The sequence below is a fragment of the Salmo salar genome, chromosome 09 (assembly GCF_965601325.2).
Source record: "Salmo salar chromosome 09, fSalSal1, whole genome shotgun sequence".
NCBI classification, from domain to species: Eukaryota; Metazoa; Chordata; class Actinopteri; order Salmoniformes; family Salmonidae; genus Salmo; species Salmo salar.
In genome coordinates this window covers 23,075,095-23,101,182 of record NC_138299.1, presented here as the reverse complement: position 1 = coordinate 23,101,182, position 26,088 = coordinate 23,075,095, and the positions used below count along the sequence as shown (strand labels likewise).

Below are 26,088 nucleotides of genomic sequence, written 5' to 3'. Positions count from 1 at the left end.
ATTTGATTGCCTCTTATTTATACCAGGCTGCTTTTTTAGAGGTGGGAATCATAAGTGTGTGTGTGAGTGAGAGAGAGAGTACAGTATTCAGTTGAGTCACGTTGCTTGGGACGGTGGCACTGGTTGTAGTGCCTCATGACCCGGCAGAGTGGGTAGCCCACAGCGTCCTGCCCTGCAGTGTGGAGTTCCTGTACAGTAGAAAAGTCCCACTTCACATCAGGAGCAGGATCCACCTCAGCCCTCTGATGGTGGAGGGATGCTATAGTTAGCGAGGAGTGACTATGGACGGACAACTCTGAGCGGATGCAGGTCTGTCTGAACTACTTATGTTAAGCTCTTATTAGTTGGAGAGGAAGTATCTCTCTCAATAGATTGTCTGGCTGTTTCCCTGTGTGATAGGGCACTATTGTATAGTTCTCCCTGCGCACAGATGTTTAGTTTTGTTGTCCACGCTTGCTCACTAAATGATGTAATTGCTGCTGTTAGTGAATGCTTCTTGGTTATGGTTCATTTATGAAATATTCACCCTCCCCTCTCCATCCTTATCATTTTATCTAGAACTACTATGATATAGAGATGTCCATTCTACAGTAAAGTAATAGGACATAGAATTGAATGCGTTGTCATGCAAGTCTCTTGTGCTTTTTGTTACTGATAGGTGGGGCATTTGTTTTATTTCATCATTGTTTTTTCACAAACAGCAGTGTTCACGGTTGGGTAACTTAATAACCCTCTATCACATTACTGTACATCTGGCAGTATTGCTTGTTGGTAGAGAGCTTTTCCTTAAACTCTGCAGTAAGCTTATTTTTGTACTGTGCAAGGCTGTACTGTAGTTAAGTGTTAATAACCCTTATGGAAAGTGAACCCTCATTTAACAGATAAGGAAGGTACTATGGCATGCTGGGACAGTGAGGAGGGCAATCTCAATCACTACCCAGCTGGGACATTTGGTTCCTTGGAAGTTGTGGGAACGTACGTTTTTGGTTTGCCATTGTTCCTGGGAAGGAAGCCATATGTTTCCTTTTTTTAAAACATTCCAAGAATGGAAGTGAACATTTAGCCTGTTCTGGGGACCTTAATTTTTAGGTTGCTGGGAGGTTCTAAGAATGTTTTACAATGGTTCCCTAAGTTTTCCTGGGCGATTTTATTAACGTTCTGAGAATGGAAATTATAGCTTATTTGAAGGTAATTAAATAACGTTCTGATAACATGTTTCAATCATGCTTTTAATAACACTGCTAGCCTGTTAGGGCTAGGGGGCAGTATTGACACGGCTGGATAAAAAACATACCCGATTTAATCTGGTTACCACTCCTACCCAGTAACTAGAATATGCATATACTTATTACATATGGATAGAAAACACCCTACATTTTCTAAAACTGTTTGAATGGTGTCTGTGAGTATAACAGAACTCATTTGGCAGGCAAAACCCTGAGACATTTTCTGACAGGAAGTGGATACCTGATGTGTTGTATTACCTTTAAACCTATCCCATTGAAAAACACAGGGGCTGAGGAATATTTTGGCACTTCCTATTGCTTCCACTAGATGTCACCAGCCTTTACAAAGTGTTTTGAGTCTTCTGGAGGGAGATCTGACCGAACAAGAGCCATGGAACGATGATGGCCCATTAGACACCTGGCGCGCGAGTTCATGTTGGGTACCCTCGTTCCAATACGTTATAAAAGAGTATGCATTCGTCCACCTTGAATATTATTCATGTTCTGGTTAAAAAAGGCCCTAATGATTTATGCTATACAACGTTTGACATGTTTGAACGAACGTAAATATATTTTTTCCCCTCGTTCATGACGAGAAGTCCGGCTGGCTTAGATCATGTGCTAACAAGACGGAGATTTTTGGACATAAATGATGATCTTTTTTGAACAAAACTACATTCGTTATGGACCTGTGATACCTGGAAGTGACATCTGATGAAGAGAATCAAAGGTAATGGATTATTTACATAGTATTTTCGATTTTAGATCTCCCCAACATGACGTCTAGTCTGTATCGCAACGCGTATTTTTCTGGGCGCAGTGCTCAGATTATTGCAAAGTGTGATTTCCCAGTAAGGTTATTTTTAAATCTGGCAAGTTGATTGCGTTCAAGAGATGTAAATCTATAATTCTTTAAATGACAATATAATATTTTACCAATGTTTTCTAATTTTAATTATTTTATTTGTGGTGTTGACTTGACTGCCGGTTATTGGAGGGAAACGATTTCCTCAACATCAATGCCATAGTAAAACGCTGTTTTTGGATATAAATATGAACTTGATAGAACTAAAAATGCATGCATTGTCTAACATAATGTCCTAGGAGTGTCATCTGATGGAGATTGTAAAAGGTTAGTGCATCATTTTAGCTGGTTTTATGGTTTTGGTGACCCTGTCTTTGAATTGACAAAACATTACACACAACTCTTGTAAATGTACTGTCCTAACATACTCTAAATTTATGCTTTCGCCGTAAAACCTTTTTGAAATCGTAAAACGTGGTTAGATTAAGGAGATGTTTATCTTTCAAAGGGTGTAAAATAGTTGTATGTTTGAAAAATTTGAATTTTGACATTTATTTGGATTCAAATTTGCCGCTCTTGAAATGCACCTGCTGTTGATGGAGTGCACCACGGGTCCCACCTAGCCCATAGAGGCTAGCTTAGCTTGGGTTAACGGTTTTCTACTCCATTAAGAGACAGGAAACATGGAAATTAATTTGCTTAGGCATTAATCATGCAAACACGTTTATTGTCAGTGAGATTCGAGCCTGAGCTTCTGTTCTCTATCCATGTAATTAGTCCACTGCGCCACCAGGATTGAGCTAGCATGCTATGTTTTTTTTTAACTCCTACAAAGCTGTTCATTTTAGTCTATTGAAACAGACCCCATTTCAAAGGAAGCAAGCACCTATTAAGATCAGGTGTGGCCAATTAGCGGGCTCGGCCGACACACCTGAACACAATTAACAAGATGGAGGATAGTCCGTTTTTTTTGTTGATACTGAGAACGGAATGTATATGTTTTTAAACGTTCTCTGAACGTTAAACTTTTTCGTGTTTTTTTATGGACAATTTTTCCTAAGGTTCTCTGACCAATTAAATAACATTACAAACATGCTTTCACCAAGCTCTAAGAAATATATGGTTCTCAGAACTGCATGTGCTAGGTGGGTAGAATAGAAAGAAACATCTCCTCAGAGAGCTATGTTGGGTCTGATTTGATCCATGGGGACTTCCTGTTGTCCTCAGGGAAATTTCCAGATGCTGCTGGCAGCAGACAGTTGAAACACAATGATCTGAAAACCAATCTCTTCACAAGATTAGCCCAGTGTGAAAGATAGGCCTAATGGTTTTATAGCTTAAATGTATTGTCCCAGTCTGTTTGCCACTGCTATCAGTTCATCAGCTCGCCCATTGATGCCTGCATGAAATATCCTGTTGTTGCACCAGCTCTCCAGCTGCACAGTGAGCCCCTCATGGTGTCCTCTGACATCACATACTGTAAGGTGCCCTAGAGTCACAAGAAGTGACATCATTGATGCAGTGAAATCCCACCAAAGTGGAGTCCAGTAATGTTTGACATTTTGCATGCCTAATAGCTTTCTCTTTCTTATCTCTCTCTAACCTCGCTATCACTCTAGTTGCTGTCTCTTTCTTATCTCCTAAAAGCTAATAGTTGGACAGCAGTTGTTGGACAGCATTGTGATGGAGTTTTGGCTGCCTTTTACTGTTGCTGCTGCAAAAAATGACTCAAGGTTTGAGGAACCTTAAAATTAAAACATGACCTTGCTCAACGTGTCTCCTACTAGTATTAGTTTGCAGTACAGCAAGGTTCAGATAGGGCTCAGATCATATTGACTTTCCTGTGGCAATTTGCTCAGTGAAAAGTGTATACAAATACTGTTGTTCTAAGAAATGGTCTTGTATTGATTGGTCAGAGAGCTTGGGAGTGTACGTAGCTGCAGTTAGCTTTGCTCAGGCCCTGACTGAGGTCACAGCAGTGTGAGTGATGTGTTCATACCCTCTGTGTTCTCATCCAGGCCCAGGGGACAACAGTGCATTCGGAAAGTATTCAGACCCCTTTACTTTTTCAAAATTATGTTACAGCCTTATTCTAAAATGGATTACATTTCATTTTTCCCCTCATCAATCTACACACAATAACCCATAATGACAAAGCAAAAACAGTTTTTTTAGACATTTTTGCAAATGTATTAAAAATAAACTGCTATCAGATTTCAGATCCTTTACTCAGAACTTTGTTGAAGCACCTTTGGCAGCGATTACAGCCTTGAGTCTTCTTGGGTATGACGCTACAAGCTTGGCACAGCTGTATTTGGGGAGTTTCTCCAATTATTCTCTGCAGATCCTCTCAAACTCTGTCAGGCTGTGTGCTTAGCGCTCTGGAGCAGGTTTTCATCAAGAATCTCTCTGTACTTTCCCTCGATCCTAACTAGTCTCCCAGTCCCTACCTCTGAAAAACATCCCCACATCATGTTGCTGCCACCACCATGCTTCGCAATAGGGATGGTGCCAGGTTTCCTCCAGACGTGATGCTTGGCATTCAGGCCAAAGAGTTCAATCTTGGTTTCATCAGACCAGAGAATCTTGTTTCTTATGGTCTGAGTCCTTTAGGTGCCTTTTGGCAAACTCCAAGTGGGCTGTCATGCCTTTTACTGAGGAGTGGCTTCCATCTGGCCACTCTACCATAAAGGCCTGATTGGTGGAGTGCTGCAGAGATGGGTGTCCTTCTGGAAGGTTCTCCCATTTCCACAGAGGAACTCTGGAGTTCCGTCCGAATGACCATTGGGTTCTTGGTCACCTCCCTGACCAAGGCACTTCTCCCCCGATTGCTCAGTTTGGCCGGGCGGCCAGCTCTATGAAGAGTCTTGGTGCTTCCAAACTTCTTCCATTTAAGAATGATGGAGGGCACTGTGTTCTTGGCTCTTCAATGCTACAGAAATTGTTTGGTACCCTTCCCCAGATCTGTGCCTTGACACAATCCTGTCTCAAAGCTCTACGGACAATTCCTTCAACCTCATTGCTTGGTTTTTGCTTTGACATGCACTGTCAACTGTGGGACCTTATATAGACTGGTGTGTGCCTTTCCAAATCATGTCCAATCAATTGAACATTTCAAACATTTCTAAAAAATGGTTTTCACTTTGTCGTTATGAGGTATTGTGTGTAGATTGAGGATTTTTATTTAATCCATTTTAGAATAAGGCTGTAACGTAACAAAGTGGAAAAAGGGAAGGGGTCTGAATACTTTCCGAATGCATTGTATACCGACAAACTTTGAACCTCAGCAAGCTGCTCTTGGATCAGTTGAGTACACAGTGAAAAGCCTCTAAGATGCATAGTATCATGATATGCTTAACTTTTACAATACCAATTAACTGTACATCACCTCAAGTATTGGTAGAGGTGCATGCTATGTAATGTTTTCTGAATGTTTTATTTAACCAGGTACGTCATTGAGAACACATTCTCTTTTACAATAACGACCTGCTCCTGTGGTCAAACGTTTAATCTCCTGATCATGATTTGCGTTTCTTTAATACATAGCTTTATCTGCATGCTACCTCACACTTAACTGTTCATAGCAGCCAAGCCACGTAACTAGTCCACTTCCTGTCTCTGTGGGCCAGTGAAGATTGACGGCCGCTCGTTATCTCCACATGGCGCTCCAGTCCACTGCTACTCTGTTATTCACATGGCTTTATATAAGCCAGCCATGGCTTTTTAATAAACCTATGTCTTCCTCCTGTCAGCTCATGGTGAATGAGGGAAGCCTGTTACTAGGACTGCCTTCACTCTGCCATACCATGCTGACAAGACCAGGGAATATCACTCAGTGGGTGCTTCACCAGACATAAATGAGTGTTGATGGGGTGAAAAATAGCAGGAGCACACAACGCCTATCCTAGTTAAGATCTACTGTAACCAGTATGTTTAAATAATAGGCCTAGATATGATGAGATGAGAGCCGGTCAATGGGCTGTAAGCTATCTGTTTTTTTCACTGGGAAGATTCTTCAGATGGCTGTACCTGTTTTACTGTAATTTATCATAGACGCTTGCTAAAACATTTTAACTGGCCTCTGTAAAATTTGTATAGAATCAACTTGATCCCCTCTGTCGAAGACGCTTGGACCTTCTTTTTAAAATATTTTCAGTGGTATTGTTAACGAACACGCCCCCGTAAAGAAAAATGAGAATTAAAAACAGGTTCAGCCTCTGGTTCGGCCGGGATCTCGCAGAGTTACTCCACCTCAAGAATTGCATTTGGCGAAAGGCTTGGCACACGCATAGTCAGGCTGGCTGGCGCTCGTTCAGGCAAATGAGAAATAAGTGGCGGCAGGTAGCCTAGTGGTTAGAGCGTTGGACTTGTAACCGAAAGGTTGCCAGATCGAATCCCCAAGATGACAAGGTAAAAATCTGTCGTTCTGCCCCTGAACAAGGCAGTTAACCCACTGTTCATTGAAAATAAGAATTTGTTCTTAACTGACTTGCCTAGTTAAATAAAGGTAAAATAAAAAAGTGGTCTCCGGCTATCCGGAAGGCCGAAGTTAGTTACTTTAAGGAGTTGTTCTCTCTATGTGGGTCTAACCCCAAGAAGTTCTGGAAAACGGTTAAAGACCTGGAGAATAAACCCTCCTCCTCACAGCTGCCCATGTCTCTTAATGTTGATGATGTGGTTGTTACTTACAAGAAGCACATGGCTGAGCTTATTAATCACCACTTCATTATGTCAGGATTCCTATTTGACTCAGCCTTGGCCGTCCAACACTTCCTCATCTCCCACCCCTTCTAATGTGACTATCCCAATGCTTCTCCCTCTTTTTCCCCTGCCCCGCTACATGCAGTCACTGAGTCCGAGGTGCTAAAGAAGCTCCTGAAACTTGACCCCAAAAAACCATCTGGATCATCTGGACCCTTTCTTCTTTAAGCTTCTGCCCCTATCATCGCCAAGCCTATCTCCAACCTTTTTAACCTGTCTCTCCTTTCTGGGGAGGTTCCCATTGCTTGGAAGGCAGCCACAGTTCATCCTTTATTTAAAGGAGAGATCAAACTGACCCTAACTGTTATAGGCCTATTTCTATTTTGCAAAGTTTATCAAAAGTATTGGAAAAACCTGTCAATAAGCAACTGACTGGCTTTCTTGATGACTACAGTATTCTCTCTGCTATGCGATCTGGTTTCCACTCAGTTTATGGATGTGTCACTTCAACCTTAAAGGTGTTCAATGGTGTCACCATTGCCCTTGATTGTAAGAAATGTTGGGCTGCTATTTTTATTGACTTGGCCAAAGCTTTTGATACGGTAGACCATTCCATTCTTGTGGGCCGGCTAAAGAGTATTGGTGTCTCTGAGGGGTCTTTGGCCTGGTTTGCTAACTACCTCTCTGAGTGCAGTTTATAAAGACCGAACATCTGCCGTCTCAGCCACTGCCTGTCACCAAGGGAGTATCCCAAGGCTCAATCCTAGACTCTACGCTCTTCTCAATTTACATCAACAACATAGCTCAGGCAGTAGAAAGCTCTCTCATCCATTTATATGCAGATGATACAGTCTTATACTCAGCTGGCCCCTCCCCGGATTTTGTGTTAAACGCTCTACAACAAAGCTTTCTTAGTGTCCAACAAGCTTTCGCTGCCCTTAACCTTGTTCTGAACACCTCCAAAACAAAGGTCATGTGGTTTGGTAAGAAGAATGCCCCTCTCCCCACCAGTGTCGTGTACTACCTCTGAGGGTTTAGAGCTGGAGGTAGTCATCTCATACAAGTACTTGGGAGTATGGCTAGACGTTAGACTGTCCCTCTCTCAGCACATATCAAAGCTGCAGGTTAAAGTTAATTCTAGACTTGGTTTCCTCTATCGTAATCGATCCTCTTTCACCGCAGCTGCCAAACTAACCCTGATTCAGATGACCATCCTACCCATGCTAGATTACAGATACATAATATATAGAGATCGGCAGGTAAGTGTGCTCTCGAGCGGCTAGATGTTCTTTACCATTCGGCCATCAGATTTGCCACCAATGCTCCTGATAGGGCACATCACTGCACTCTATACTCCTCTGTAAACTGGTCATCTTTGTATACCCGTCGCAAGACCCACTGGTTGATGCTTATTTATAAAACCCTCACTCCCCCCTATCTGAGATATCTACTGCAGCCCTCATCCTCCACATACAGCACCCATTCTGCCAGTCACATTCTGTTAAAGGTCCCCAAAGCTCACACATCCCTGGGTCGCTCGTCTTTTCAGTTCGCTGCAGCTAGAGACTGGAACGAGCTGCAACAAACACTCAAACTGGACAGTTTTATCTCAATCTCTTCATTCAAAGACTCAATCATAGACACTTACCGACAGTTGTGGCTGCTTTGAGTGATGTATTGTTGTCTCTATCTTAATGTCCTTTGTGCCGTTGTCTGTGCCCAATAATGTTTGTACCATGTTTTGTGCTGCTACAATCCTGTTGCTACCATGCTGTGTTGCTGCCTAGCTATGTTGTTGTCTATGGTCTCTCTTTATATAGTGTTGTCCTATATTGTATTTTTTTTAAATTTTTAATCCCAGCCTCCGTCCCCGCAGGAGGCCTTTTGTTAGGCCATCATTGTAAATAAGAATTTGTTCTTAAATGACTTGCCTAGTTAAATTTAAAAATCCAGTCTATTGGATATTAACACTTCCTGCAATATCCCCAGGGGGAGAGAGATCACTCTAGAGAGGGCATTGGGATACAGGAGTCACTTCTTGTTTAAATGGCATTCATTCCCTCATCCTCAACTTTAAGGACAATGGCAGCCATTATAATTGGACTGGGGGGGAAATTCTCTGAAATCAGACTTACAAATATGCCTTTGTACTTTGCAGTGTTGGGGTGAATGGAAAAGACAAAGTAATATGGCGACATGAAGGAAGCACATGGCAAACATTATCTCAGCAAACAGTTGGATTGATGGAGGTTTTGAATTTCACTGGGTCCTTTGTGACCTCCAGATGAAATGTATTGTGCGTAGATATACCATCAAGCCCATATCACCTGGGCCTGAAGGCGTTGGAGAGATCCTCTTTGTGCCTGTACAGAAAAAGGCATAGTGTGGCCCATAGGGAATCCATCCCTTAGTCCTAAATAGTAGCATGCCAAGGACGGTCGGATACCAATGCTATATTTGACAAGGGATAGTAAACCATAATTTAGCAGTTTTCACTGATTTGGAAATGCAAGAATAACATGCTTGCAATTCCACTCTCTTGATAGTTTATAGCTAGCTACTGTACAGCTTGTTTGGCCCGGCATGGCGTCAAGTCACTCTGGTTCACACTGACTGTGTGCAGAAAGTAGTCCATCACAACTTCTTCCCATTGATGTTTGTCGAAAGCGCCTGCTAAATTCAGGGCAGCAATGTTGTTCAGCAGAGTTCTCCATGGCTAACGTTATATCTTTCAAAAAAAGCTGTGGTAGCAAGGATTATCTACACATACTAAGCAGCTCATGTTATAGACAGAAGTGTGCTACATGGCAGACCAATCTGAACTCATCTCTCAGCATGTCCAGCCCATCCATTATCTCAGCCAATCATAGCTAGCAAGAAGGTTCCTCTCTTTTTCCATGGCTAAACCAACTAGGCTTGTAATTTAACAATTGTATTTACAGATGGCATACAAGTTTATTATTAAGGCACATGAAAGTTCACATGTTTCAGAAGGCATTTCTGTCCCAAAAATGCATTTTGATGAAAGTAAAAATGTTCAAATGCCTCTCCTGTGAAGTAGTGATGTGACATACTTTGATAGCGATTGAGTGCAGACATAAAAAGCATGGCATGGGATATGTCATACTGTTCAATATTAATCACTTCCTTTTTCTATTTCCTCAGTTATGGTTGCATGACTTCAGCCCCTGGGACTTAGGCCTTGGCTCACTCATGGTGGATTCTGAGTTTGTGATGAGGGTGCCCCCTCTGGATGGGAGGGATATGGAGCTGGATGTGCTGGGCTTCCTGGACTCTCTGGGAGAGGACAACACCACAGCAGCCGAGAGGTGCTACCGCTCCCACTCCCGCAGCAGTGTCCTGCAGGGCCTGCCTTTTGGAGGGGTGCCCACGGTCCTCGCCATCAATGTTGGCCTGTGGCTGGTATGTTGCTTACACAGACGCACAGATACATGCATGTATACACACTCACAAGCGCACACACTACAGTGCTACAGCAATCTCAACCTCTCGTCTTATCGCTGGTACCAGTGAGACATTTTCCCCAAAGAAACATCCTTCACGTAAAGTGCAACATTGTATCAAATCATCAACCAAATCGACCCAAAACTGTCCCTCGCGAACTTGTAAAATTATATCAACTAGCTTATTCCGGGCTGTCAGTGTTTCCTGAGCAAGTGAGCTCGGGACAGACAGTTGTTGTTTTTTAATGACGATCCCACTGGCTGTTTGGAATCATCAGATCATGATATTTTGCTCTTTCACACCAAGGCTTGGTGATTATCGAAGCTGGGAGTGTTGGAAAGACTTCAAATACTGAGGAACTATCATTAGAAATGGATGTTTTAAAAAAACAGACATTGTTGACTTACTGTGTGAGGTGAAGAAAAGATTACCGAGAAGCTCAGCTTATTAGTGGTGGATGTGGTGAGTTATGACAGACATTGCCAAATGGGCGCTTTCTTACTTTTGCATTCAGCAGGCCAGGTAGGCCTACTTCTGTGTGTACTCAGGTGCTCTCTCTCCCTCTACTTTATCAGGACAGAGAAACCAGACACATGCTCATTGCTGACATGGATTACTCCAAACAAAAGACAATGAAAACATTTACAAAACTCATGGTTATGAAATAAACAAACTTGTTTCTCACAAGTGTAGCAGGTTGTAACCTCCTCAAACAACGTTTCCAGTCCAAGAATGAGAGCAGTAAATGACTGTAATTAATACAGTACAGGCATTAACATAAATGAATGTAACCAAATGACGGGGAATTAATGGTACATTTACTAGGCCTACTGGTGACCTGTAATGGGGAATTGATAGAAAATTAACAAAGGGAAAACAATTCACACAATTAAACAATGAATGCACAAGAATTGGCGGGAGACAGCTGAACGGATTCTGGAGAGAGACATGCTATGTCTTTACCAGACACCCCTCCCTTCTTCTTCTTGCAACATTTTAAATTACACTCAACACATTATCTTCATGCATTTTATATGCTTATTACTGACAGACGTGACTCAGTCAGCTAGACCTTTTGCCACTCGCACTACCCAAATTGCGGGCTTCCCAAATAGGCATAGGCCTACACGCTTGTGATTTGAATCAATCCGCAGCAAAACCTTTTTTAAATAAGCGAATGATCCTCTGTGGCTAAGTCATGCGCCCTGGTGAATTATTTTGAATGATTTAATTTAGACACGTAATTATAGCCAATTTTGGCAAAACATCAATTTACTTTAGGAGAATCCAGCATCCTAACAGTGCTCTCTGCACCCGCCAATTTTCCTTTCCAATTCGCAAGAGGCTGAAACCAGAGATCTGTATAATGACGAGATGGTCATGTCTCGGCCCTAACAATAAGAGTTCCAAAGGCAGGCGACAAGTTTAGGTCTGCATCTTAGGCCCATAGAAACGCATTGGGCTTATTCTGGAGAGATTTTGCCGAGAGTCAGCCCTCTAGTTTCGCCTCTTCCTCTCTGCTGAAATTATATCACCGGAGAAAGCATCCGAGTGAGCGAAACAGCGCCCCTCTATATGTAGCCCATGTATCTGATGCTGTCTGGTCAGAAATAGTATGACATGTCATACTATTTTGGTCCAGGCAGCATCAGATACATGGTGTACACATACTGAGACAGAGGGGCGCTGTTTTGCTCGCTCGGATGCTTTAACTGAGATCGATGCGTCTTTCCGTCGGCGTGCGTCTCGGTCAAATAAATGATCAATATTTCAATATTTTATTTGGACGGGCAAGAAGGTGGGGCAGGCTAGGCCCCCTAAGGCCCGCCCATAATACTGGATCTGCTTACAAGCCTTCACATTCATTGTTTTATGATAAACACTACTCCATTCTCCTCTTCTCTACAACATACGGTGTGTTTAATAATATGCAGAAAGATTACTCTTCCCACTCCAGGATAATTATAGAAATCCATCTGTCTCCAAATTTGGGAATGTACACTTTTGTTCCGCTGTCAGGTCTTGTCAAACTAGATTTCCTCTCTGGTTATGTCTGTCTACCAGCTCATGTTTAATTGTTTCACTGCGATTGTTCCCTGGTAGTCAGGACAACACAGAAGGTTAATAGCAGTGTCTTAATGACGAGTTCAAGTCTGTTTAAACCTTGATTTCCCCCATGTGACAGCGTACCGCCTCTGCACCATTCCTAACATCACACACAATAATCATCTGTGGGGCATCAGCGGAACGTGGACACCCACGCAGGGACAAGAAATAGAAGACATTCGAGACAGGCAGAGAGAAAGGGTATACAACAAGGGGATATTATTTATGCAGAGAGCTTAGGAATTGCATTAGGCCATGACTATAAAAGCAGAATGTATTATTCATCTTCGTCCAATACCTTGTTAAACATTGTCCTGGTTGCCCATGCATGGCTTTAGACCAGTAGGGAGGCGCAGGGAGGTGGTGGTTGATGAGCTCTGTGTGTCTTATAACTCGTTCTTTGTATTGCAGTTTTTTTTGCTGATCTTTTCCTTTTTGAGGAAGGCTGCATGGGACTATGGCCGTCTGGCTCTATTGATGGAGAATGACAGGTACAGTAAAGCCTTTCACCACAGCTTCTTCATACTCACTGTATTTTAAGTCTGGTTTAGAAGTAGAGGCAACACTCAAGATGGAGAAATCCGTATCGAAAGCATAATTCATGACTGATTGACACTGTGCTACTTGAGATTGGCTCCCCCTCCTGAGAAGAAATGGTACTGCCCAGTCATTCTCATACTCATGAAATACTTTGTTTTCCTGTCTCTCTTGCTTTGATGGAGCTCGTGTTACACTATTACATTGCTTTAATATAACTATGCCTAACAAAATATAAACGCAACATGCAACAATTTAAAAGAAGAGTTATAGTTCATATAAGGAAATCAGTCAATTTAAATAAAGTAGTTAGGCCCTAATCTATTGATTTCACATGACTGGGAATACAGATATGCATCTGTTGGTCACAGATCCCTTTTTTAAAAAAGAAGGTAGGGGCGTGGAGAAGAAAACCGGTTAGTATCTGGTGTGTGTACCACTTGCCTCATGCAGCGTGACACATCTCTTTCGCATAGAGTTGATCAGGCTTTTGATTGTGGGCTGTGGAATGTTGTCCCACTCCTCTTCAATTTCTGTGTGAAGTTGCTGGATATTGGCAGGAACTGGAACACGCTGTAGTACGTCTATCCAGAGCATCCCAAACATGCTCAATGGGTCACATGTCTGGTGAGTATGCAGGCCATGGAAGAACCGGGACATTTTCAGCTTCCAGGAATTGTGGACAGATCCTTGCGACATAGGGCCGTGCATTATAATGCTGAAATATGAGGTGATGGCGACGGATGAATGGCTCGACAACAGGCCTCAGGATCTCGTCACGGTGTCTCTGTGCATTGAAATTGCCATTGATAAAATACAATTGTTCGTTGTCCGTAGCTTATGCATGGCCATACCATAATCCCACCGCCACCATGGGGCACTCTCTTCACAATGTTGACATCAGCAAACCACCCACCACACAACACCATACATGTGGTCAGCAGTTGTGAGGCCGGTTGGATGTACTGACAAATTCTCTAAAACGGCTTATGGTAGAGAAATGTATATTATCTGGCAACAGGTCTGGTGGGCATGCCAATTGCACACGCCCTCAAACCATGAGACGTCTGTGGCATTGTGTTGTGTGACAACTGCACACTTTAGAGTGGCCTTTTATTGTCCCCAGGACAAGGTGCACCTGTGTAATGATCATGCTGTTTGCCAAGATAATCCATCCACCTGACAGGTGTGGCATATCAAGAAGCTGATTAAACGGTATGATCATGTAAACACATTTGTGCACAAAATTCGAGCGAAATAAGCTTTTTGTGCATATGAAACATTTCTGGGGTCTTTTATGTCAGCTTTTGAAACATGGGACACACTTTACATACTATTTTTATTCAGTATTGTATACATGCATACAATTTAATCACTTTTTACACTATCACAATCTGTGAGTACAATTTATATATATTTTTTCAAGCCTTGATACCATAATATGCAGAAGGCAATAATGGCACACTCATAGTAGCTCTGATTTTCCTGAATCTTAGGACCTCGTTAGCTTTTAAAGTGACGTGAGGTCCAGTCAGTCCTCTGTGTGGGTCTGCAGAGTGAGGCTCTGCAACAGCTTACTTCTGCCTGACCTGGAGCCACTCCGGTGTGAGTGTGGGGTTGATTTAGTTCTGCCTGACCAGCAGCGGCTCTCTGCCACCCCGGGCAGTGACATCTGTTTGTTCTGCGGAGCGGGCGGCCATCGCGCTAATTCAATTATTACGCTTAAAGTGGCACGCTGTAGAGCTGTCAGCAACGTCAACTTGAAAGAAACATCACCAAACTCAATCATCACAATGCTTCATTGGATTCCAGGAACACTGTCCATCCCTCCCATCATTGATATGATCTCAGATTGACTGGAGTTCTAAGGGGAGGACAGCGTCCTGCATGGAATAGCTATTAGACCCAGACAACACAATTAGCACTCATGCTGTCTGCAGGCTCTGTGTCTGATCGTCTGTTGGAAAGAGAGGATATTAACTTCCCACAGTCACTCATTGCAAAATGGGTTCACGGTTGCTATATCATTTTAGGATGCTGTCCAGGCCACTAAAAATCATTCTTCCAAGAATGTGTTTAACGGCTGTAGTCTCATATTGTGCAGTCTTGTTGCTCGTGCAGTATAGCGTCTTCCTTCTTGTGATGTGATCTATGTGATGAGCTTCCTTCCTTCCTATTATGTAGGAAGAGACACGTGCACCATAATGATAATCCTGGTATGTCTTCTGTTGCTCAGCCTCACGTCCCTGTTCTACGGAGAGCAGAGTGAGAAGGAGAAGTCCCCGTCAGAGTCCAGCCCGTCAGACTCCGACACCAAGGACTTGGTAAGTCCAACTTTATTATGGATCCAAGTCCAGACAGTAGGATAGGTCTGGAGGTATAGCTGATAAAGGGTGACACTGTTTGAGTGTGATTCCACTTTTTTTGTGACCCTGATCAAAGCACTTTTCCTTAATTGAGTTGATGAAACATCCAGCTGCACAAACAAAAACCAAAAAATTAAGAAAAGGCAGATTATTTAGAGAATGACTTTTATATATATATATATATATATATACCTACCTACCTACCTACCTACCTACCTGCGTGACTCGGTAAGAACACCACCATCGATGTAACACACTATGTTTATGATGGAGTCTTCTCCCAGAGTTTGACAGCAGTGAAGTGGTTTAGGCCTCAGACTAGATCTATTTAAACCCCATCACTCTCTCAGCGTGTAGGCCTTAATGTTATGCAAATGACATGCACCGCGGGCCAGGCATGCTTGGCACTGCCTACCACATTTGTGGTATCGATTTTGTATTTGATAAATGATCCACTGAATGTTTTATGTCTTTCCTCCTTTAGGGCTTCTGCTCTTGGCTTACAACACTTTACCATATGAAGTAAGTGTAAACCAGTGGCCCGTTTAACCCTTTACCTGTCCTCACTTCTATCATTTTTATTGCCCTTCTCTTCAATGTTGTCATCCCATTAAGCAGCGAAAAGCAAATGACTGTGTGCTCATGGGATTGTTTGTGCCCTGGTTTACCATAGAGTATTTGCACTTGCTTGAGTCTGACTCCACTCAATGGATTTAGATCTGTATTATTATGGTGGAGTTTGGGTTCTTCTGGATGCTGTTTTTAGCTCTCGTGTTAGTGGCTGACTGTAATACCTCACCCTGGGAAAGTGCTAACCCACCCTGAAAGCTCTCTGTGTGGCCTGGCCTGCCTGCCATGGAACCAGCAGGCAACTCTTGTTTCTTTTCTTTTATGAGACAAGTGGTTTTTCTGACCCTCCAGGAGTGCAGTGAGGTATGAGGAGCAGGCCCCACAATATCACTACCACGGAGCACCAGACTCTGTCTCCCCATAGAAGAGAAGGATTCTGCTCTTCCCACTACATTCCTATTACACCCATGTGTCTAGTACATGCTGTTTCCCTTCTCAACTGCACACTGCTGCTTTGTAACTCTGTGCTTAGTCTCCTTAGTTTGAATCCTGCCACCCTGGAAAGATCCTCTCTTCCCTTTCCAGTTTCAGAACCTCTCTCTCTGTGTTGCGTCTCCAGGGATGATGAGATCAGGAGTAAGTGTGGTGTCGATGCTACGACCTACCTGTCCTTCCAGCGCCACATCATCCTGCTCATGACTGTGGTCTGCCTGCTGTCTTTGGCCATCATCCTGCCTGTCAACTTTTCCGGAAACCTCCTAGGTAATTTAGAAGGATGCCTTGGCCCATGTTGGGAGACCCAAGGATATCCTAGATGCCAGGGGAGGTAGAGGGACACCTCGCTGGGAGAGACCAGGCCACACATGCATATGCAAACACATACAGGGGTGGGCTAGCATGCATGCACACACACCAGTTATAAACACAAATGGACAAAGTCTGCCCAGGGATATCTTAAATGTAGGCCACACACACCACAGATCCAAACACAGACAGAGTGAAATGACACACTGTGGAAGTGAAATGATAGGCTACAATGACTTTGTTCATGATCATGAGCGGGTTTGCAAAATGCTATCATATCATGCAATGATACCATTTATAAAATGGTCAGATATATTTGTAATACAGACTAGCGCAAAACTAAGTGATTTTGCTAATTTTCTGGTAAATGAAAGTAGAGGTGCACCCCCTATCTTTATTTGCTCCATAGCTCAGGCGGCTCGAGGCTGTTTGGCTCATCTCAGTCACCAAGAGGAAGAATATAGCAGTTGTTTATGATTTAATAAGCAATGCCATGCTACTGGACGGTAACATTCAAATTAAACCCAGCCCTGAAACAAAACGTAGAATGAAAATCATTTCTATGTCATAGGAATTTGCACGAGATGGGCAGTTCAGATTTGTCACTTCAAGCCCAGATATATCATACTTTGTGCAACCCCATTGGAAAAAGTGGATTTCTAGTGGTGTGGGTGTTTACTTTATAAAAGTAACTGTTACACACACAACTGTCGTATGTTGTCTTTTCTATAGGGGATAATCCTGAAAATTTTGGAAGAACGACTGTGGCTAATCTTCCTGCGAAGTAGGTCAAAGGGCTATGGCTTCTCTTTTTGCGGAGGATTCATAATAATTCAGGAAATGTTCAAGAATATCTTGAGACCATCATGGTTATCCAACAGTCATGTGGAAACCTTTTCTTTCCTCTTAGGGACAGCTTCCTGTGGCTCCACAGTATCTTTGCTCTGCTCTACTTCATCATCACAGTGCTGTGTATGGCCCACCACTCCTCACGCCTGGAGTACAGAGAGGACGAGAAGGTGTGTGTGACTGCTCCTCAAACCTAGCCAAATGTATAATGATTACAGCATGGTCAGGTTACTGTCTCTGAAAACTGAAAGAGACACCGTTTGGTGTCTGTCATTTTATTGTTACCATCTTGTCAGGTGGCCAGGACTCTCATGATCACCTGCATCCCCAGAGAGATCTCAGACCCAGGCCTCATCACCAAACACTTCCAGTAATCTTAAATGTTTACTTCCCACTTTCCTTACTCTTTCAAGATACAGCTGATACTAATACACCTGGTGTGGATAGGTGGTTTAACTCTGTTCCCTCTTCGATCCACTCTAGTGAGGCCTACCCCAGCTGTACTGTCATCGACCTCCGCTTCTGCTTCAACGTACACAAACTGATGAGGCTGGACTCTGAGAGGTACAGTAACTATGACAATATGGAGAAATTAGTTACCTTTTTTTGTGGTTTTGTGCAGATTTTAGTTGTTGTGTTTCAGACGGAAGGCGATGAAAGGAAGGCTGTATTTTGCCACTATGTCCCAGAAGGAGGGGAAGATCATGATTAAGACCCACCCCTGTTCTACCATCTTCTGCTGTGACGTGTGTGGCTTTGAGCAGGTGCATTTGTAACAGAAATATTACAGTGAATCTTGGTCATAGTAATTATGTTGCATTGATTGCATTTTGCCACTGGATGGCACTAAAAAACTAAACTAGATTTGAGTAGCAACGGGATTCCTCGTCTGTCTGAATTGAAATACAATAAGGGATACAACAAGACTTGATTAATAATACCGGTATGTAGCTAATCTATATTTTCAACTCTTTGCAGGTGGATGCAGAGCAGTACTACAGTGAGTTAGAGGAGAAACTGACTGATGAGTTTAATGCAGAGAAGCATCGCATCTCGCTCATGAGGCTGGGCATAGCCTTTGTGACCTTTCGGGATGAAAGGATGACTGATGTGTGAGTAAACTATGACCCCTGACCTCTGAGTGACCATGGTAATGCACTGTACTGCAGTTTCCTGCAGTGCATGCCTGGAGTGCCAAATTATATGTTTTACTTTCCCATTACAGGGTTTGATTGAATATGTTCATGAGTGTGTGTCTGCCTGTTTTGTGTGATGACTTTGTGTCTGTGTGTTGTTTATCTCCGCAGTATTGTCAAGGACTATAGCCGGGTCCGTTGCCGTCAGAAACCCCAGCAGTCAAGCATCACCACGGTAGTTCAGTCTCACAGGTGGGGTGTAGACTACGCCCCGGCACCAAGTGACATCATCTGGTGAGTGAGTGAGGGAGGTTATCTAAAGCAGATAATGACTAGAAACTCCCTCCCATTGATAACTTAACCAAACTATTTAGTAGCTTTATCTTACCTGATAGGTGAGTTAAAATATACCGTACGGGATTTGAAACTGACGCATGTTAACGAGCATTGCCCTGCATTTTTATATTTATATTTGTCATTTAGAAGACACTATTATCCAGAGCGACTTAGTTAGTGCGTTAGCAATTAGTATTACAGTCAGTAGCAAAGAGAGACAACGGCGTATCCCAGTCATAGTAAGCTATTTTTTCCCTCAATAAGTAGCTATCAGTAAGGTCAGCGCTAGTAACAGGCTTCCAAAGACGTTTGCACAGATTGAGCTCACCGTTTGACGGCTCAAGCATACTGTAAATCACCTTTGAAAATCAATTGCAGTGCGCAGGTCGTTAATCTGTGTTACTTTACTTACTCTTACAAGAGGGACATTCAACAATTTAACCAATTAGATGGATTTTAGAATGATAGTTGTGTGGGATGTCTTAGAACGTGTTTTAAAGTCCATTCGAGATATAAAATGAAGTGATAACCATCAGCCCCTATGAGGTCACATACAGTTGAAGTCAGAAGTTTACATACACTTAGGTTGGAGTCATTAAAACTCATTTTTCAACCACTCCACAAATTTCTTGTTAACAAACTATAGTTTTGGCAAGTCGATTAGGACATATACTTGGTGCATGACACAAGTGATTTTTCCAACAAATGTTTACAAACAGATCATTTCACTTATAATTCACTGTATCACAATTCCAGTGGGTCAGAAGTTTACATACACTAAGTTGACTGTGCCTTCAAACAGCATGGAAAATTCCAGAAAATGATGTCATGGCTTTAGAAGCTTCTGTTAGGCTAATTTACATAATTTGAGTCAATTGGAGGTGTGGATGTATTTCAAGGCCTACCTTCAAACTCAGTGCCTCTTTGCGTGACATCATGGGAAAATCTAAAGAAATCAGCCAAGACCTCAGAAAAACAAATTGGTGACCTCCACAAGTTTGGTTCATCCTTGGGAGCAATTTCCAAACGCCTGAAGGTACCACGTTCATCTGTACAAACAATAGTATGGAAGTATAACTACCATGGGACCACGCAGCCGTCATACCGCTCAGGAAGGAGACGCGTTCTGTCTTCTAGAGATAACATACTTTGGTGCAAAAAGTGCAAATCAATCCCAGAACAACATCAAAGGACCTTGTGAAGATGCTGGAGGAAACTATCTATATCCACAGTAAAACGAGTCCTATATCGACATAACCTTCTAAGGTCTTCGAAAGCCAAGTTAACAAACAGATTACCGACCATTTCGAATCCCACCGTACCTTCTCCGCTTTGCAATCTGGTTTCAGAGCTGGTCATGGGTGCATCTCAGCCACGCTCAAGGTCCTAAATGATATCATAACCGTCGTCAATAAGGGACATTACTGTGCAGCCGTGCCAAGGCTTTCGACTCTGTCAATCACCACATTCTTATTGGCAGACTCAACAGCCTTGGTTTCTCAAATGATTGCCTTGCCTGGTTTACCAACTACTTTTCTGATAGAGTTCAGTGTGTCAAATCGGAGGGCCTGTTGTCCGGACCTCTGGCAGTCTCTATGGGGGTGCCACAGGGTTCAATTCTTGGGCCGATTCTCTTCTCTGTATACATCAATGATGTCGCTCTTGCTGCTGGTGATTCTCTGGTCCACCTCTACGCAGACGACACCATTCTGTATACTTCTGGCCCTTCGTTGGACACTGTGTTAACAAACCTCCAGACGAGCTTCAATGCCATACAATTCTCCTTCCGTGGCTTCCAACTGCTCTTAAATGCAAGTAAAACTAAATGCATGCTATTCAACCGATCACTGCCTGCACCTGCCCGCCCGTCCAGCGTCAATACTCTGGACGGCTCTGACTTAGAATATGTGGATAACTACAAATACCTAGGTGTCTGGTTAGACTGTAAACTCTCCTTCCAGACTCACATTAAGCATCTCCAATCCAAAATTAAATCTAGACTCGGCTTCCTATTTCGCAACAGAGCATCCTTCACTCATGCTGCCAAACATACCCTCGTAAAACTGACCATCCTACCGATCCTCGACTTCGGCGATGTCATTTACTAAACAGCCTCCAACACTCTACTCAGCAAATTGGATGCATGCAGTCTATCACAGTGCCATCCGTTTTGTCACCAAAGCCCCATATACTACCTACCACTGCAACCTGTACGCTCTCGTTGGCTGGCCCTCGCTTCACTCTCGTCGCCAAACCCAATGGCTTCAGGTCATCTACAAGTCTCTGCTAGGTAAAGCCCCGCCTTATCTCAGCTCACTGGTCACCATAGCAGCACCCACTCGTAGCACGCACTCCAGCAGGTATATCTCACTGGTCACTCCCAAAGCCAATTCATCCTTTGGCCGCCTTTCCTTCCAGTTCTCTGCTGCCAATGACTGGAACGAACTGCAAAAATCTCTGAAGCTGGAGACTCCTATCTCCCTCACTAGCTTTAAGCACCAGCTGTCAGAGCAGCTCACAGATCACTGCACCTGTACATAGCCAATCTGTAAACAGCCCATCCAACTACCTCATCCCCATACTGTATTTATCTTGCTCCTTTGCACTCCAGTATCTCTACTTGCACATCTACCATTCCAGTGTTTAATTGCTATATTGTAATTACTTTGCCACCATGGCCTATTTATTGCCTTAACTCCCTTACTTCATTTGCACTCACTGTATATAGACTTTTTGTTTTCTTTTTTTTCTTCTGTATTATTAACTGTATGTTTTGTTTATTCCATGTGTAACTCTCTGCTGTTGTATATGTGGAACTGCTATGCTTTATCTTGGCCAGGTCGCAGTTGCAAATGATAACTTGTTCTCAACTAGCCTACCTGGTTAAATAAAGGTGAAATTAAAAAAACCTGAAAGGCCGCTCAGCAAGGAAGAAGCCACTGCTCCAAAACCGCCACAAAAAAAGCCAGACTACGGCTTGCAACTGCACACTGCTGCTACTCTCCTTTATTTACTGCTGCTACTCTCCTTTACAAATGTCCTCTGGTCTGATGAAACAAAAATAGAAATGTTTGGCCTTAATGACCATCGTTATGTTTGGAGGAAAAAGGGGGAGGCTTGCAAGCCGAAGAACACCATTCCAACCGTGAAGCACGGTGGTGGCAGCATCATGTTGTGGGGGTGCTTTGCTGCAGGAGGGACTGGTGCACTTCACTTCACAAAATAGATGGCATCATGAGGGAGGAAAATTATATGGTTATATTGAAGCAACATCTCAAGACATCAGTCAGGAAGTTAAAGCTTGGTCGCAAATGGGTCTTCTAAATGGACAATGACACCAGCATACTTCCAAAGTTATGGCAAAATGGCTTAAGGACAACAAAGTCAAGGTGTTGGAGTGGCCATCACAAAGCCCAGACCTCAATCCTATAGAACATTTGTGGGCAGAACTGAAAAAGTGTGTGCGAGCAAGGAGGCCTACAAACCTGACTGTTACACCAGCTCTGTCAGGAGGAATTGGCCAAAATTCACCCAACTTATTGTGGGAAGCTTGTTACCCACAACGTTTGACCCAATTTAAACAATTTAAAGGCAATGCTACCAAATACTAATTGAGTTTATGTGAACTTCTGACCCACTGGGAATGTGATGAAAGAAATAAAAGCTGAAATAAATCACTCTACTATTATTCTGACATTTCACATTCTTAAAATGAAGTGGTGATCCTAACTGACCTAAGACAATTTTTACTAGGATTAAATGTCAGGAATTGTGAAAAAGTAAGTTTAAATGTATTTGACTAAGGTGTATGTAAACTTCCGACTTCAACTGTATGTATGGGGGGATTAGCCAATGAGACAGCCCTGCCAAGCGGTGCTCACTGTGCTTCATGCCGCATTGGCTGTTTGTGCGGAGGGAGTGCTCCCTAGTGGTGTCACAGGCTGTGGGGTCGACCAGTGATTGACTGACTAACTGACTGTGTTTTCCTTCATTAAAACGGAGCACTCGAGTGTGCTGTATCCAACCTGTTATCCACTCCAGTGTGGTGTTTGTTATTCCCTCCCACGTTAAGGGTTGTTTTTGTTGTATTTATACTTTGTGGATATAAACAGTAGTACAGATTAGCAGAGACATGACGTGGAGAGGTCTGTCATGTCAGCCGTCCATCAGGATAGATCAGTGACCTCCATGTTTTTACCTTTGTGTCTACAGGGAGAACCTCTCAGTGTGTGGCTCCCGCTGGTGGCTCCGCTGCGTCCTGCTCAACATCCTCCTCTTCCTCATCCTCTTCTTCCTCACCACTCCCGCCATCATCGTCAACACCATGGACAAGTTCAACGTCACCCGGCCTGTGGACAGCCTGAGAGTCAGTTAATTCCTGAATTACAGTGCTTGAATGGTCCTAATGGGGTGGTTTTGCTGTACAAAAGCAAATAAACTCAGTATTTCCAGAATGACATGTATAGCATGAGGAACTCATGAGGTTTTGGTTTCTCCCCATAGAGCCCGATCATCACTCAGTTCTTCCCTACTCTCTTGCTCTGGGCGTTCTCTGTCCTGCTGCCCTTCATAGTCTATTACTCAGCCTTCTTCGAGTGTCACTGGACCAGGTAGAGTATTGCACTGCTGCAGGCCCGAGCAGATACTGCTCAACCCAAGGCCCACTTCTCTCCCTGAAAAGACAAAACACTTTATTCATCTTCCTCAGACCCTCTTCATGTGTTTTTTGTCTGTCTTCTCGACACAATTACACACCTCTCACTGTTTTTCTTGTTCTCCCTCTGTCGCTCTCTCTGTCTCACTGTATGTGTGCTCTGTTTGCCTGCATTACTTCTCTAGTCAGGTTGTCATAGCGATTTTCTGTGGAGATAATGACATGCAAAGTGGTCACGATGCACTGAGGAGCAGAATAGATCTGCATCCGGAGGAGACAACCTCACACTGCACCTATGAGCACCGTCTCTTTACATAACCACCCCCACCACCCACCCATATATTGTGAAGGACTTAATTCAAATCAAATGTTTACTGTTATTGTGAAAGGTGCTGCTCGTGGTAATGAGCCCACTAAGTTGTTTGCATTTGAAATGGAATCATTATTTATGTGAGATGTTGCTTTTTGAATGTCGTGTGTGTGATTGTGTTTGCGTGAGCTTCTGTCGTTAGTGTTCTGTCTCCTGAAATGATTTCATATTCTAACATGTACTAAGTGTCCAAAACATGTGCTTTGTAACTGCATGTCCTCTGTTGTGATGTGGTCCATGTTGTGGTCTCCTTTAGATCCAGTGAGAACCAGATCACCATGCACAAGTGCTTTGTGCTGCTGGTGTTCATGGTGATCATCCTGCCCTCGCTGGGTCTCTCCAGGTATGGATATAGGAACATGCATGTAACAGACCACTTATCGCTCACTGCTATGATCATTACAGAGATTGCGTATGATCCTGTGCTTCTGCTCTAATGTACTTGTGCTTCTTTCCTCTCTTTTTGCCCTAGTCTGGATCTGTTCTTCAGGTGGCTGTTTGATGTCAACTTCCTGGAAGACAAGGATGTTAAATTGGAGTAAGTCTAATTGTCCAGCCCTCTACTGCTATGGTACCATCTGCTTAGCTAGCTCTGACAGAACTACCATGGCAAACACACTTCTAAGATATGTCTCCTCTGTGTACAGGTGTGTGTTCCTGCCTGATAACGGCGCGTTCTTTGTGAACTACGTGATCACGTCCAGCCTGATCGGCACGGCCATGGAGCTGCTGCGTATCCCAGCTCTGATGGTGTATGCTCTGCGTCTCTGTTTGGCCAAGCCCGGGGCCGAGCGCATCCACGTCAAACGGGTGACAGGAGCAGTATTTGACTGTATTATTTGTGTGCATCTTTGATTTGTCAAATAACCATTTTTTTTATATATATTTTTTTTTATCTCCAGAGCCAGGCCTATGAGTTCCAGTTTGGTCTGGAGTACGCCTGGACCATGTGCATCTATGCTGTTAGCATGACTTACAGTATCACCTGTCCCATCATCATGCCCTTTGGTGAGTGCGTGTGTGTAGGCTAAAGAAGCACGTTTGTCTTTGCTTCTCACCTCCTTCCTGTGTGTGTGTGTGTGTGTGTGTGTGTGTGTGTGTGTGTGTGTGTGCTCCTTCCTGTGTGTGTGCTCAGTGGGAGCCTCTCTCCTGCTACTGTAACCTTGGTGACCTCTGCTCCCAGCCTGGTGCAGACTGAAGTGTATGTGCTGTAGTTCCAGACGCTCAGGCACAGCGAGTTGTGAGCCAGACGCCCACTCCACTTCTGTCTCTGCCCAGAGCCGCTACTCTCCTTTATTTACCGCTGCTACTCTCCTTTATTTACCGCTGCTACTCTCCTTTATTTACCGCTGCTACTCTCCTTTATTTACCGCTGCTACTCTCCTTTATTTACCGCTGCTACTCTCCTTTATTTACCGCTGCTACTCTCCTTTATTTACCGCTGCTACTCTCCTTTATTTACCGCTGCTACTCTCCTTTATTTACCGCTGCTACTCTCCTTTATTTACCGCTGCTACTCTCCTTTATTTACCGCTGCTACTCTCCTTTATTTACCGCTGCTACTCTCCTTTATTTACCGCTGCTACTCTCCTTTATTTACCGCTGCTACTCTCCTTTATTTACTGCTGCTACTCTCTTTTATTTACCGCTGCTCTCCTTTATTTACCGCTGCTCTCCTTTATTTACCGCTGCTCTCCTTTATTTACCGCTGCTCTCCTTTATTTACCGCTACTCTCCTTTATTTACCGCTGCTACTCTCCTTTATTTACCGCTGCTACTCTCCTTTATTTACCGCTGCTACTCTCCTTTATTTACCGCTGCTACTCTCCTTTATTTACTGCTGCCGCTGCTCTCCTTTATTTACTGCTGCCGCTGCTCTCCTTTATTTACTGCTGCCGCTGCTCTCCTTTATTTACTGCTGCCGCTGCTCTCCTTTATTTACTGCTGCCGCTGCTCTCCTTTATTTACTGCTGCCGCTGCTCTCCTTTATTTACTGCTGCCGCTGCTCTCCTTTATTTACTGCTGCCGCTGCTCTCCTTTATTTACCGCTGCTACGCTCCTTTATTTACCGCTGCTACTCTCCTTTATTTACCGCTGCTACTCTCCTTTATTTACCGCTGCTACTCTCCTTTATTTACCGCTGCTACTCTCCTTTATTTACCG

General features: G+C 43.4%; 1 protein-coding gene across 6 annotated transcripts in view; it reads left to right on the top strand.

Moving 5' to 3' along the window:
- The window catches only part of LOC106611026 (osmosensitive cation channel TMEM63C), an 89,738-nt gene that overhangs the window by 58,529 nt on the left and 5,121 nt on the right, over positions 1-26,088 (top strand). For all 6 annotated transcript variants that reach the window (XM_014210829.3, XM_014210828.3, XM_014210830.3 and 3 more), the window contains 18 exons: positions 9,898-10,155; positions 12,715-12,794; positions 15,077-15,164; positions 15,691-15,728; positions 16,396-16,538; positions 17,313-17,364; positions 17,491-17,599; positions 17,726-17,799; positions 17,913-17,993; positions 18,073-18,193; positions 18,408-18,541; positions 18,737-18,859; positions 23,114-23,267; positions 23,405-23,511; positions 24,182-24,268; positions 24,398-24,463; positions 24,573-24,735; positions 24,828-24,933. In XM_014210829.3, the coding sequence (XP_014066304.2) occupies positions 9,898-10,155; positions 12,715-12,794; positions 15,077-15,164; positions 15,691-15,728; positions 16,396-16,538; positions 17,313-17,364; positions 17,491-17,599; positions 17,726-17,799; positions 17,913-17,993; positions 18,073-18,193; positions 18,408-18,541; positions 18,737-18,859; positions 23,114-23,267; positions 23,405-23,511; positions 24,182-24,268; positions 24,398-24,463; positions 24,573-24,735; positions 24,828-24,933 (1,984 nt within the window). The remainder of the gene's footprint in view (positions 1-9,897; positions 10,156-12,714; positions 12,795-15,076; positions 15,165-15,690; positions 15,729-16,395; positions 16,539-17,312; positions 17,365-17,490; positions 17,600-17,725; positions 17,800-17,912; positions 17,994-18,072; positions 18,194-18,407; positions 18,542-18,736; positions 18,860-23,113; positions 23,268-23,404; positions 23,512-24,181; positions 24,269-24,397; positions 24,464-24,572; positions 24,736-24,827; positions 24,934-26,088) is intronic.